General features: G+C 43.4%; 1 protein-coding gene across 1 annotated transcript in view; it reads right to left on the reverse strand.

Annotated features, from left to right (window-relative positions):
• Positions 1 to 229: 229 nt before the first annotated feature.
• The window catches only part of pdzd8 (PDZ domain containing 8), a 44,422-nt gene continuing 29,348 nt past the window's right edge, over positions 230 to 15,303 (reverse strand). Inside the window, exons 4-5 of the mRNA XM_054796027.1 lie at positions 6,384 to 6,546; positions 230 to 6,171 (exon numbers count right to left, since the gene is read on the reverse strand). Coding sequence (XP_054652002.1) covers positions 3,836 to 6,171; positions 6,384 to 6,546 — 2,499 coding nt within the window. The 3' untranslated portion in view covers positions 230 to 3,835. The remainder of the gene's footprint in view (positions 6,172 to 6,383; positions 6,547 to 15,303) is intronic.

Consider the following 15,303-nt stretch of genomic DNA (forward strand, 5'->3'; position numbering starts at 1 on the left):
AATTTCTACTATGTTACACTCTTCTGCACTTTGTGTGTATGCAAGCGGCCCCGCCTCCACCCACTGATACAAAGACTGTATGACAGTTCATGCTGTTGCTCTATGGAACAAACGCTCCAAGGTGCTGAAAGCAAAGCAAGGATGAACCCTCTTCCTGCCTGTTGGGAGGCGGGAGACGAGGAAAACAGACATGCATGCACATGGCGATATATTGAGGCCGGCAAAATGATCCAGTTCACTTTCATTTATTGTGGGATTAATTTATCATCCCAGGCCTACAAGAGTTTTTTTCTGAACGACAGATCTTGTGACGGCCCTAATTTTTAAGCAAAGTGTACATATTCTTGGTCCAAATTAAGCATTTTCTAGCATAAAAATGGTTAAATTAAGTAAAATACAGAGGAACCTCAGTTAGCATCTGACCTGGGTAGCATGTTTTTTGGTTAATGTCTAAAATTTATGCCACAATTTTGCTTCAGGGTGTTCTTAATCTTGTTTTTTTTTATCACAAAGCACCCTTCCTCGTTAGCATTCTATTAGCTAGCTAAACAAAATGGCAACCAAAACTGGAAGTTATGTTGCATGTTTATGACGTCAGCAGCAGTTGGCTCTCAAAAATGTTACCACAAAACACATTTTGATAGCTTTCCAATCTGCATAAAACCATTCTAAACACATATAAATGAGGAATGAAAGGGATAAGTGAACATTTAACCCTCATTGAAGACGTGTGTTCCCGAAGACGCCATGTGGCAGCGAGATCAACCACCCCCACGTTCCTGTTGTCAGTCACGTCTTCGATGACGGTAAAGTAACCATAAAGGGACAGTTGGCTTCATTTATCCCCTTCATTCCTCATTTATATGCATTTTTCATTGTTTTATGAATGTCAATCTGTAATTGTAAAACCATAAAAAGCTTTCTGGAAGCGATTCCTTGGATTTACTTTATTTCTTATGGGAAAAAAAACCTGACCTTCTGCACCAAATTAACGACGCTAACCAAGGTTTGGCTGTACAAACACAAGGCATCCAGAAGACGCATTCAAAGACGTGGTGACATGTAGTATTGTACCTGGGTCACTAGGTGTCAGTAACGTTACTGTAGCGATGGAGGTTTTGTGTAGTTCTATAAGAGCTGTGTAGTTTAGACACGACGTAACACACACACTGCTTGTGTTGGTTGTCAACTGATGCTAGCGATTTGGCAATGTTTAGCTTCTAATGTTAGCTATCATTGAATGCATAGCCAAGGGGAGGGAACTTTTTTGGCTAAAGGAGCCACACATTTTTACAAATGTATTTCCGTGAGAGCCATAGAACATTTTTTGACACTGAATACAACGAAATACGGCCTTTTTAAAGCAAGACCAACCATTTAAGAATATAATAAGACTTGGAATTTTTTCTTTTTAATAACGTTGTTATACTGAAGCTATCCACAAATATTATAAGAAAACTAGAAAAAATGTCAGTAGAAATGTTGAACAGGCCTGCCCTTTTTACGCTTTGCGTTTGCTCTCTGCAGGACGCAGCGAGTAGTATTGTATTCCTCACTAATTACTCTGGCAACGTTATTTTATAGGCAAAGACAGCATTGCTGGGGCAGCAGGAATACGTACGTTTGGGTCATTGCCTGAAGAATATTGTGCTGTATAATCCTTATATCATGTTTATTTCTCCATGAAGCCAAGAAAAGATAAAAGACGGTACGTCGTTGCTGCGTTTACATCCTGTCGGTGTGTTTCATTCAGCGTTGTCCTTTAAATTTGCTAAATTCCTGGTTTTATTTAGACGTTTAAAGATGCTTTTATTTTGAAGCGATGTCACAGTTACACAAAATGTCGCACCACCAAGGATCAAACCCTGGACCGCTAAGAGTGCGAGGCGAGAGAAACACCACTGAGCTACTGGCCGGCCTGTCACCCCCGCAGGCAGCGCAGCCTGGAAATGTGCAAGTGAGCCTGTTGCCCTGGAAGAAGCTTTTTTCCATCAATTACTTTGCCACGGTTACACAAAATGTGGCACACTATAACTCGCACACTACCCATGACCAGGACCTGTCCAATCAGGTGACGTATGCAGGGAGGGGCTCAGTGCACCGTTCATCCAGCATTAATGCTAGCAGAATAAGATATGATTATAGAACATTTGGAATGGTAATATGGGCTTGCAGGCCCATAAGAATGATCAGATACTTCTTATCGATAATGCAAGTTCTGGTGCTGCATGGTTTTGCACGGCACTCCTCATCTTTCTTTCCTTTCGCCATATTCTTCGTCAAAAGGGTCGGCTCTGCAGAATTAGTCAGTTGGCTATTTGCTTGACCTCTCAATGACCCGGGTAGGCTAGCACATTATCCAAAAATGGAGTTTAGGCGTCTGACCCAGAAAATGTTTTATATTTTGAACGTTACTTTTAACACTGTGATTTCTGGAATGTTTTACTTTAAAATGTCAATGGAAAATCAATCAACCAACCAATGCTATGGTGCTAAGAAATGAGAGCCAGATGCAGTCATCAAGGTTCCCTACGCTGGTCCAGCCTTGGCATCACACCCACACCATGACTCCAAGATGCCGGTCGCTTCTCTTGAGAGCCACATAGTACACGAAAGCGGGCTTGTGCATGTGCATGTGCATGTGCATGTGCTACGGCCAATTTTTCGGATGTTTTTAGTAACTGTGACAAATAAAGACATTTTTTAAACCACTACAGTCCCTTCAACTTGACAAGACCGAGTGCCATCAACTTCCCATTCGTGATCACCATGGACTAGACCAGCTTCTTGTTGAAGCTCTGTTGTCCATTGAAGTCTTGTGCAGATCTATAAACATCTTGGTGGTGTTGTGGTCCATTCTACTGGAGTCTTGTGCAGGTCGACAAGCTTGTCCCTGAGGTCAGCCCTTTGTCTTGTCCATGGTGGTGGGGAGCTTTGAATGGAAGAGAGTGTTGGTGTGACAGGTGTCCACATACTGACTTGAGATTAGGAGTACTTTCTTAAAGTGACAGGGCTCATTTGTGTGTTTCGTGGACACGTAACCACTCTGTGGGGGTCACAATGCTTGCTGGCTGGTGGGGGATCAAATTCTTATTTCACTCCATCCGATAGAAATTAATGAATAAACTTGAGTTTTTACTAGAGTTTTTCCTACTGTAAAATGACTAAACTGCTCATGCCCTTGTAAGGGGGTCCCCGATGTACGTCTATGTTGGAACTTCTATGTATCATTTTGACTCTATGTAAATTGAGGAAAATTAGAAATAAATTCTACCTTGTGCACCCAGTTCCTGTGTGTGTGTGTGTGTGTGTGTGTGTGTGTGTGTGTGTGTGTCCGTGTATCATCATTCCACCCTAGCAAATCAACGGTTTTAATAAATCATCAGGGGCCCAAAATGGACATATTCAATCCCACAATGAATGAATGTAAACTTCTGAGCAGAACTGTGCAGTTTTTTTCTTTTGCCATGTGATCTGCTGGAGTCGGTTTGACCTTGACAATAACCTTGAACGAGGATCACAAATGTCCACAAAAAAAAAAGAGGGCCACACTCAAACCGTTAGACGTTTCAAATGATCAGTAAAATGACATCTAGATTGGACAACATACCAGAAACGCTTCCCTTTACAACCCGAATGAATGGACACAAAAGGTGTGCAAAAACCATTCATCAAATTAACAGCAATTTTAACAAATACCCATAGGGGGAAAATCCCACCTGGATTTCCTTTATGGACCGTAAGACCCTTTCAAATGGACCATAGTGATCTCAAATGACCCCGAAAAACCACCAAAGTGTCACAGGTCCAAACATGTTCCTCTTCGCTCTCTGATTTAGTGGAGGGCTTCCACACAGATCTGTTCCTCAGTAATGTCATCCAACAGTTGGACTTCCACTGGGCTGCACATGTCACTGTCATAGACCTCCGCTCCCATCAGGGCCTCGTCTTCTAATCCATCTCCTTTTCCCTTAAAGCATTGCTGCTCTGAAGGAGAGGTGCTTTCCACTGACTCCAAGTCCTCGATGCCTGCACGGTAGTGGATCATGAGCAGAGTGAGTGCCTGGAGTCTTTCCCCGGACTTGGACAAGGCTGAACTAATCAGCACTTTACGCCTCGGATCTGCCGTCTCTCTCTCTTCCAACAGGAGAGCGTTGTTGTGCTCCAACTCCTGATCAATTTCCTGCTGCAGCTTGTCCAACATCAGTTCCAGTTTTTGGGAACGCTCATCTGTGGGTAAACCTCGGTAGAGATCTCGTCCTATCTCTTTCACAGCGATGAACACGCTATCGTCCAAACCGCCCTCCTTGCGAACAAGTTTGCTGCTTCCCCCACTGCCAGAAGGTTGCTTGGAGGGGCTGGCGCCACTCGTGTAGGTCTCTGTATCGCTGCTCTCATTGTCTGAGGTGTTGGGAGTCTGCTTCGGGGAAGGGTCTGCCGCTCCAGGCACCACATCAGCTACCTGCTCAACCAGACGAGTCTTGGGGACCTGCCGGAGATTAAGCAGCCGGGAGCTGGTGTTGATGATGTGGCGGGTTAAGCCAGTGGTGGCCCGATTAATGGTGAACTTGGCCTCAGGGTCAGCTCCTCGACGTTCAGTTGCCGCCACACAGAAAGGATTTTCAGCAAGGCATTTTTCCTGGCATTTCTTGTGGCATACATAGGCACAGATCATACACTGAGACGCTGCCTTGGTCCAGACTTTCTTTTTGCAATATTCACACCAGGTAGGATTTTGGAATTGGGTGTCCTGGAAGTTGTGACGAACCTCAACCAGCTGCACGGCGCCATATGCCAAGTCATCACGTGACGCTGCGGCGACATGGTCCCTCTCTCGCTCCCTTAGATCGTCATCATGGAGACTGCCCTCTCGCTCTCTCTCTGCCAGTCCTGGATAGTCTAACTCGTCCCCTGCTAGGTAACAGAAATTTAGAGTAATGTCTCCATAACACAGCTTCTCGTTGAAGCCCTTGTGGGTGCTGAGGCTGCGTAGTGCAGTGCGGCTGACATTAGCTCTTGGTTCCGGAGGCCCAAGCCTAAATGTGCTCTGGTATTCTGCTGAGGATGTCGCCATACATTCGAGGGCCACATGCTCCAGCTGAAGGCTGACATGACCCAGGCACAACAAACTGCCCAGCTTAAAGGGATCTTTACACCAAAGGGCCACATTAAGGTACTTATGGTTGCTCTCCACATCAAACACAGCAGAGCCCTTAGGCCAACGTGCGGTCTGATTACGAAACATCGTTTCTGAAGACTCCCAGAGGGAGTGATCTTCTAGACTGTCCCGTGTGCTGCAGGAACTCTCTGAAACTTTGTCCTTTGCCTGGTCAGCCTTGCTGCCGGTGATGGACGAGACTGAAATCTCATCACTCGACTCTGATGGCCTGGTGGACTTCACCTCTGTCTGTTTGACCCCTGTCTTCTCAGTGCAAGCCATGTCCTCGCTGGCTCCAGCCAGAGCAGCTTTTTCAGGAGATTTCTCAGAAGTGCTGATGGTGGTAGTCACAGTAGAAATGGCAGAAGTTGTGTTTGGAACATAATCTACACTGTCAGAAAAACTGTTTTCCGAGCAGGCAGATGACAACCGTATTTGAGGTCTTGGTGGAACAGGGGGACGAGAAGGTGGGGGTGGAGGGGGTACCGTGGGACGCTGTAAACTATCTCCTGAATCATTGTTTGTCTTCTGTCGTGAGGGCTTTGGTGATTCTTTCGTTTGGGGTTTTAGTGGGGACTGGAGACCCACCAGATTTAGCTTGCGGTTGAGGATGGGAGATATGGTCCCAAGAGGTTTAGAAGCCAAGGTGGCCACTGTTCTTTTGGGGCTTTGGTTTACTGCAAGTAAGAAATCATCCTTAGTATCACTGGTGCCGATAGGGACAACACTCTGGCTGGGCTTGGAGTCCACAATCAACTCTTCAAATTCAGAGTCCATGTCTTTCGTGTCAGATATGTCAGACAAGGTGGTGATGGAGGCTGGGTCTTCTTCATACCCCCCTGGCTGGGATATGAAACCTGGCTCTTCCAGCTGGCCAAATCCCTCCTGAAGTGTTCCCAAGCTTCCCAGAGAGGGTGTTTGATGGCAAACGGGCCTCTCATACAGTACCACTACCCTGTCTCCAGCCTGCTTTAGAAGTTTGGGCACTTGAACTGACGATGTCACTTTGACACCTGTCAACATAAGCAATGGAAATGATTACACCATTCAATTATTCATTCATGGAAATAATACACTACATACTACACCACAATACTTTGTATTGCCATTTGCTAAAACATTTCTTTTTTGAAGGAGATTCAAAAGTCCCATTTTGAAATATTACTTGATCCTCATCAATGCACTCAAAGACCAAAGACCAAACATGACCTAAGTCATCTCAGACCTCCGATTGCGATGAGGCGATCTCCTCGCTGCAGGTCTGCCAAGGCTGCAGGGGAGTTGGGCGTGACCGTCTCAATGCTGACATGCACTGCATCACCCTCACTGGCAGGCACATGCCTGAACGTCATTCCCACGCTGCCACATGGCCCCTTGATAACCTCCGTCTGCATAAACGCAACAAAAATAATAATAAAAAAACAGTTATGTTGCATAGGTCATATGCCACATTCACAGTGCATGCATGTTAAAATTCCTTCAAGTCAAGAATATCATGAGGTGTGTCTTTCAGTGGTTGTGTGACTAAATGGTAGCCCAGTCACTGGGCCTGTGTATTGGCATCACTTGTCTATAGGTCATTCAATTTATTGCTATATGCTTTTCCACAAAGGCTGAATGGAGGCAACTGAACTCCTTATTTAAATTAGAAGTGTGGAGTCCTTCCATTTATGTCCCTGGTGGGGGGTTCACAAAAGGGCTCCTGCGGAGGTTGTTGCCCGGCATGGCTGGGAAACGACAGTCCTTTATAACAATAGGTTGTTCACCTGCCTGGTGGCAAAAACAGCTTGTTTGTGGCCACACTTCCCGTGGAATGAGATAATCTTTTGGGGAGTGCTGTTAGGACATTGTTGTAAGCCGATGACGTGATTGAACAACCCTCCTCCTCTGTTTAGGAAGGACCTTTCCAGTTTGACAGATTTTTTCACATCTCTTTCAAACCAAACCAGCGGTCCTCCCTACCCGGAATTTGGACATCTTTGTCCTCAAAGGAATGTGCCTTCTATTTGAAATCTACATGAACTGCTGACTCTGTGCCCGAAGAAACTGCCTTGCTATGTTGTGGCACGTGTTCGTATAAGGGTTGATTGGTCTCTCCAACGTAGAGGTCTCTACTGTGACCAGCCACAGAGGACACACCCACCAGAAACATAAATAGTAGTCATAATAATAATAAATATTCTGTAGACATTTGATGTAGGTTCAGTGAATCAGGACATTAAAATGCAAGCATGGTAATCCAGCATTAGGTGGCCTTCTTTCAAGGAGGGCCTGCTCCCAAACGAAAAAGCAAGGGTGCAGAGTTCAACAACCCTGACAGTAGGCCTGTCACACTAATCAATAAATTGATTAATCGCACGATAAATAAAAACGAAGTCGATAATTTTGTTGGCCTCGATAAACTGACATGTACATGCGTGTTTGTTTCTGAGGTGGATGGTTTGTTTCACAAGGTGGATGAGCAGAGGGTTCACGCCGCATCTTTCTGGGCATGGTGGTTCTACAGCGGAACGACCAGAGAGAGTCAAGTGGAGGCGGGGCTGCTAGTGAGTGGATACACACAGCTGCAAGTTAGCCTAGCAAGCAAACAAACGCAAATATGAATGAAGGTCGATGGTTTCTATACCGAATGCCACCGTCCCAGTGTGGGAATATTTCGGTTTTAAACAGACTGGACAAGCTAAGCGCATGAACACAGACGGGCCGATGTGTCGCATTTGTTCGAAAGTAGTGACGACAAAGACGGGGAACACGACCAACTTGCATGCCACCTCAAACACAACCATCCTGTCCAGTTTTCCCAAACGGGAAAGAAAACAAAAAACCTACCACTTGAGGTGCAGCAGAGCCTTCGTCCCGACAGTCAACGCTTACTGGGGCGTTTGGTCGACAAAGTACATATAAAGAAAACAGTGAAAAATGGTGCACGCTCACAGCCGGTGTGGTTCGCTCTATGTGAAACCTTCCTGTTAAGGAATAATACAGATGAATTTTGTTTACAGATGATATTCAATTTTATTTATTATAAAAACAATAAAAAAAGGTTGTGTATGGTTTTTATTGGAGTGTTTTTTTTTTCTTAACAGAGACAAGGTCTATTTTTTCTTGTTTTTGGTTATGATTTTTGATTTTTATTTGATTGCAATTTTTGCTAAAGGAGACAGTGTCCATTTTATTTTCAGTAGTTTAATTTATTATGTCGTTTAATTTATTTCATTTAAAAGCTCTACATTCCATTCCATAGTTACATATTCATGAGAAGTTCAAGTTTATTGCTTTTGATGCGATGCCATATATTTCACAATATCGTTCATCAGCAATCATTTCTAGGACAATAAGTGTCAGGAAAATTTGTTATCAAGACAGATCCACCTGACAGAAACCTGGTGTATGTTCAAACAATCTAATTATGATCTATTATTCCCTAATTTGGAATAATAATAATGTTGTTTTGTTGTGGACAACATGAAATGGTAGTGTGTCTTCCCATTACAGATATATATGGTGCCACACATCAACAGCTCTGAGCACTGAAATGCTTTGAGTCCATCACTGACATCTTTTTGTGCAATGACTCGAAGCAAAAGTGGCAATCCGGTTTGAGGAGAGAACTGCAATTAAACCCCACCCCCGCCTCGCAGAATTACAGCCATGGCTCACAAGTCACGTATCCCTCATGACATCTGTTGTGATGCAGAGGGGGCCTGCGTCAGGCCCAACAGCTTGTCTGGAAAACCGTCCCATGTCATACTACACTCACACATACATGATCACATCATGATACTACCGACACAAATTGATTGCATTTGGTCGTAGGGCTTTGTTAGGTAAAATAACTTAAAATATATAAAATGGAGAGTTAAGTTGTTTTTTTACATTGTGATTATTTTGGCGAAAACACCTAAAAAAGTCATACCAAAAGGAAAGGTAAAGCTGTCATTCAACCATTTAGATTAGCGGCATGGCTTTGGGCTCTTTTGAAAGCTAATAGGTTGAATTTTGATCTCCAACAGTGGGAATGTGTTTTTTGGGACAGACGTTTTCCTAAACATGTGAGGTGTATCCCTAACATAAACTTGGAGCCTGCCAAAAGCCTCACTTGCGTAGATGGAACAGTGTCCACACAAGGAGTAACTTCTGATAACGTCACATCATTTGTTATGGTTTGGAATGCTATTTAACTATTGTCGAATTAATGAGTGAGCCCCCTTCTCCCCCGTCTTTGAGTGTTTTTTCAACACTCCACGACACTCTGTGGCTTCCTGACATGATCTTGTCTTTTTTGGTCAATGGCTGTTGGCTCCCAAGAAACGGTGTAAACAGTCCAGTGCTAACCAAATCAGCGGCCAATAAAATGTGGAAAATATTGATGCTGAACTGCTGTCTATCAGTCATCTCTTTATGCACAAATAGGGGACGGCGTTAAACCCCAGTTTTATCATGTAAGTAGTTAACGTGCTGCGGTTAATACCTGAGTGTCGTATGCAGAACGTGATAGGGATGTCACCATCCATATTTTTTGGCTTTCAACCCGATCCGACTTTTTTTTTATAGTCTTGCCGATCTGATCCTGATGCTTTTTTCTTTTTTAATGAGCTTTTGTTCCAAACATGAATTTGAGAAATTGAATATGGTTATGAAAATAGCTCTTCAAAGCATTAAAAAGATTGCAACCTAAGTATTGCTGAATGTACTTTTTTATTCCACAGCATGACCAACAATATTGTTTGGCTTTTGGAACAAACCTTTGTGAGTCAGCTCCCTAATCCAATAAAGGTCCATCCAATAGATTCAAGATTCAAGAGTTTTATTGTCATATGCACAGTAAAACAGCAGTTATACTAAGCAAAGAAATTCTTATTCTGTTCATTCTCCCAAGAAAAGAAAGAAAACACAAGAAAGAATAAGAACATAAGAAACATAAATACCAATAAATTAAGCAACAACAACAGAAAAGACATTAATACAAATAAATAAATAAATAAATAAATAAATAAATAAATAAATAAATAAAGTGCTATGAGTGTGCGCGTGTGTTGCGTGTGGCGTGTGTGAGAGTGCTTCGTTGAGAAGCCTGATGGCCTGTGGGTAAAAGCTGTTTGCCAGCCTTGTGGTCCTGGACTTCAAACTCCTGTAGCGTCTGCCTGACGGTAGGAGTGTGAATAATGAGTGTTGTGGATGTGTTCTGCATAGGACTCTAGTTTTATAAATGTCTTGCAGTGAGGGGAGGGCTGCCCCAACAATGTTCTGTGAGGTCTTGATCACCCGCTGGAGTGCCTTCCTATCACGTGTTGTACAGTTACCGTACCAAACAGTGATGGAGGCGGTAAGGACACTTTCCATAGTGCATCTGTAGAAGCAACTCAGGATTGTGGTGGACATGCCAAATTTCCTCAGTCTTCTCAGGAAGTACAGTCTCCTTTGGGACTTCTTCAGAATTTGTTGGGTGTTGTGAGACCAGGTGAGGTCCTCGCTGATGTGTGTGCCAAGGAACTTGAAGGTTTTCACCCTCTCCACCTCAGTCTCATCAATAAACAGGGGTCTATGCGGCTCCTTTTCCCTTGTTCTTGGGTCGATGATCATCTCTTTAGTCTTATCTGTATTGAGAAGGAGATTGTTATCACGACACCAGGTCGGTACAGATGCTTGTGCGAGCGACAGGTTAAATATGTCAGCAAGCACATCAGCTAGCTCTGATGAGCAAACCCGAAGTGCACGTCCTGAGATGTTGTCTGGGCCTGCTGCTTTTCGTGGGTTTGTTTTGTTCAGAACCCTGCGCACATCAGCTGATGTCACCATGAGAGGTGAGTCCTGTGTGCTCCCCAAGTCCAGCCACCCTCTCTGCTCATCAGGAGTTTGGGTGTCAAAGCGGGCATAGAACTCATTCAGCTCATCTGGAAGTGTGGTTTGGCTGGACGTGGCTACGCTACTCCGCTGTCGATAAAAGATAAAATTGGAAAAATGGGTAGAGATTTACATCTCTACTTATTATGTTAAAAACTTCTTTCTATTTGCAATTATGGTGATTAATGATGAGTTAACTATGGACAAAATGCAATTAAATATACAGTATTATTCGACTGACAGCCCTAATTCACATGCATTGTTTTGTGTTTTGTGTTAAACTGGAACAGATGAATTGGATTCACATTATTTCGTGCGGGGAAAATGGATTCAGTTAACATCCGTTTCAGTTAGAAAGAATTAACGCTAACGCTAACCAACGTTCCACTGTGTAACTTTTTAGGCAATTTTGCCAAAAAATTACAACTTTATCTGTTGTTTTGTTTCTCATAATATTACGTCTTAAAAAAAACATCTTTTTTTTCTTTCATATTTAAACTTTATGCTACTGAAGTGACTTTTTTTTCCTGTTAGATTACAACTTTTTTTTTCTCTTAACAATTTACGTTATTCTTGAAAAATTAATGCTGATTTTACATTTTGGCTCTTTTTTTTCTTGTTAAACTATATTTTTAGAATGTGCCGACATTTTTGATGAGTTGCTCGACTCAGGCGACAAACAGGGTGGACTTAAACGGGCTTCCGCTCAACATTATACACGTTGGATGCAAAGATTTCTGGGCGAGGGGCTCCATCGCTTTCATCAGATTCTTAAAGGGCTCGGTCACTCAAAAGGTTAAGAACCACTGCTCAAGTCCAACGTGATGGTGGACACAAGAGCATGTAGTGTGGGGGAGGAGAAAGAAAACGAAGACAGTCCAGGTGCTCTGGTATAAAAGCAGAGCCAGGGCCACGTGGGTCGACTGAGACAAATGATTGTAATTTCCCCTGCAGTCATTCGTTACGCTTCTGGTGGAAGTCTGTGATTGAGTTAGGGTTGGCATGATGATCCACACAAGATGGCAAGAGGGGAAGATGACGAGGGGCACAATGGATGATGGACAGTCCTGATCCACGCTTATGGCGGCCAACAGAAAAAAAGCACGGCCTTAACACCAAACCTATATTATCCAGACTCGTTTACTTGATGGTAGAACGTCAGGACGTCAGGTCTTTAACTACATGTCTTTCATCAACACAGGGGGACTAATTGTCATCGTTCAACATCACTAACCGAATGCGGGCGCACTTCACCAAATCCAACAGTGTTGCTTTGTGGAAATGTGAATGCTACATCGTTGCGCCACATGTTATTTATTTACGACTCAGGCTCTTGTGTTTTCATTAGCTGTTGCCCACTACGAGCTGTACTTGCTATTGTTGTTCCCTGCCCGGCTTACTCCGGCAGCGTAAGGACATTGCTAGTTTTCTCCTGCTTGATTTGTTCAGCAGTGTTTTGTGTTTCCTGGCTCTACCCTTTTGGTAGCTCTTTTATTTCTTGCCGTTTTCCCGTGTACCATCCGGGTCACCTTTAGTTATACATCCCTTTGTTGTACCCTTTTTCTTGTGTTGTACTTTTTCTTCGTGGTTTGGAATTAAACTCTTCTCCAAACCCCAACGTTGACTCCCGCGTCTTGGGATCCAACCCGCGGCACGCACCGTTCCTTAACAAGAAAAGCTAGTGCAAAATAATCTCAATGAATTAGTCTTAAAAAGCTCATTCATCTATGACCTATTGCACCGTCTACCTCACATTACATGACAAAAGGTTAGGGCTTTTGCTTCTATACACGCCTTCCTCACTGTTTGTGCGTCTCCAGGTCAAATCTAATCTCATCTGGCTTTCTAAGAGCACTTCCATAAACACTGTGGCTACAAAATGGAGGCTCAGAGCCCAGTCAGCTTCACGTCACACAAAGACCAGTACTCTGTATACACCACTGAGGTGAATACGGCAAAATCACTTCACCCAAACAACAACAAACTCTTCACTCAACTTCACTTCAACAAACTCTTCTGAGTTGATTTCCTCAGACATGAAAAGATAAACTGTTTCACATCAGCTGATTTGAGTTAGTTTAAAGTATATGAACCCATTCGATCCCAGACATTTTTCAAAAGACAACCCCTTCAGTAGCGGACATTTTAGACCATTTTGACTCATTTTCCATGGCACACAGAATATTGTGTTCGATGGCTATATAAACACGGAACCTACGAAAAGAATCATTAGACTCCCGTCTTTCATCAGAAAAAAACATAGGTAGGTCACAGTTGATGCACTACGCTGCTGATGGGGATGTCATACAACATATCAAAACACCCCAACTATCCCTTTAAGACCCAACAGTGCAAAACGTAGATTTGTGCAATTTTTCAAGTGGTCTTAAAATATCGATCAGGATTATAAGTGTACATCGTGTCTGCGAAGAGCAACGATGAAAGTAGGCTGACTAGTAGGCTGACTGTGTTGCCAGATAATTTGACAAGCATTTGGCGGGGTAAACAGGTAGCAGCACCACACCCTCGTTACTGGGCTTGACAACATTTAGACTGACAGCCCATGTGGAAAATACTGTGTGAACAGCTGAGAGCAGTCTTGTAGGTGCTGAGCGACCCTCATTACAGCAGTACTGTAGCTGTGTGTGTGCAGCTGCCCCACTGGCAACAATGTGCCTTTATCTACATGGGGGACCCATTGAAGAGCAAACAGCTGCAGATTCCTGTTAACACACTACAAAAAGTGTGGGAATATTTTGGTTTTATACAGAATGAACACAGTGAGCGCATCAACTCCGACGACTGACGCGGACAGTTTTCTCAACTGGAGAAAAAAACTACCGATGGAGCTGCTCCGGTAGTGGAGCCTTCGTCCAGTCGTTTTGTCGGCAAATATAAACAAATGATGCGCGCTCACAGACAGTGGCACTGGCTACGTTGCGAAAACATACATACAGGCAACTTCTGTGCCAAGCTAACGTCTCACACAGGTACACTGTACACGATACTTGAGTATCATCTCGTGGTTCAAATGTCAATTACATCTCTCATGACAATAATTCATGAAAAAACATCTCAAAAATGTTGCAGATAAGCAAAATTTGTTATCGTGCCAGGCCTACAACCAGCTCAAGAGACGAGACGATGCACAAGATGGGGTCCACGAGAACGAGACATGATGAGACGTGAACATTAATTTACAATAAAATTAAAATTATTAAAATTACAATAAAAATATATGACCAGACAAACAAACTTTTATTTGACCGAGTCACAAAACAATGCAGGAGCGTTTTCATTATCCCACAAATTGATGCTAAATGATATTATTATCAACATTTTTAGAGCCATAATAATACACTATTTCCCTTAATATGTCATCTTTAACTTTGCAATGTTGCAGAATTGGCGTTTGTGACATGTACTGTATGTTCTCACAGACAATTGTCTGGCTTTCAGGGGTAGGGGTGTCAGCATGTAGTTGAACAACGCCAGCCAACTGTTTTTGTCTTATCTACTTGTCTTTGTCTATTTACATCAGAGCTGTCCTTTGATATTTAGAATAAAGCATCTATTCATAGTAAAATAAGCTAATTTTCTGGGTTTTTGTTTATTGTATTTCTGCAATGAGACACGTTCCACAGATGGCTCCTGGGCCACGCTTTGGACACTCACGCGCGTTTGGCCAGGAAGGCGAGGTATTGCCAGACGACGGAGGAGTGTGTTCACGCTCTGTCTTTTTTGGCTCTGTTGCAGGTCAGGGGTCAGGTTGCATTGCAGAGGGGTTTATGCAGATTTCAGAATCGGAGGTGGCGCTCTACTCCCGCTCATCTGCACAGCAGATACTTCATCTTTGCTGGCCGCTTGTTTTTAATTACAGAATAAATGCATGACGCAAGAAACACTTCCTAACTTTCACTTTTAATGCTCACCCCTACTCGCTAAATACTGAATAACGACCATGTCGCTAAATTGTCAACATGGATCTCTTCTACATATGAGGTTTGCTACAAAGCGTAACCGGTGATCGCTGGTGCCCAGCCAAATGTAACGAACGTAAATATAACTGCTCGGCGATTCAGTGTGCAGACAAGTCCGAATGTCTGCGTGTTTTGATTTGACAAAACTTAAGTAACTTTGATCAAACGTAGAATTACTACAGCTTCTGCTTGGACATTAACATGGCGGCAGATGTTGAACACAGCCACATGTCATTTGCTGACGCTGGGTTGGATTGCAAAGTCGTGTGAGTGCGTTAAGCACTCAATGAGCGGTTCCACTAACGCCTCGCACACTGTCAC

The sequence above is a fragment of the Dunckerocampus dactyliophorus genome, chromosome 13, assembly GCF_027744805.1.
Source record: "Dunckerocampus dactyliophorus isolate RoL2022-P2 chromosome 13, RoL_Ddac_1.1, whole genome shotgun sequence".
In the NCBI taxonomy this organism is placed as follows: domain Eukaryota; kingdom Metazoa; phylum Chordata; class Actinopteri; order Syngnathiformes; family Syngnathidae; genus Dunckerocampus; species Dunckerocampus dactyliophorus.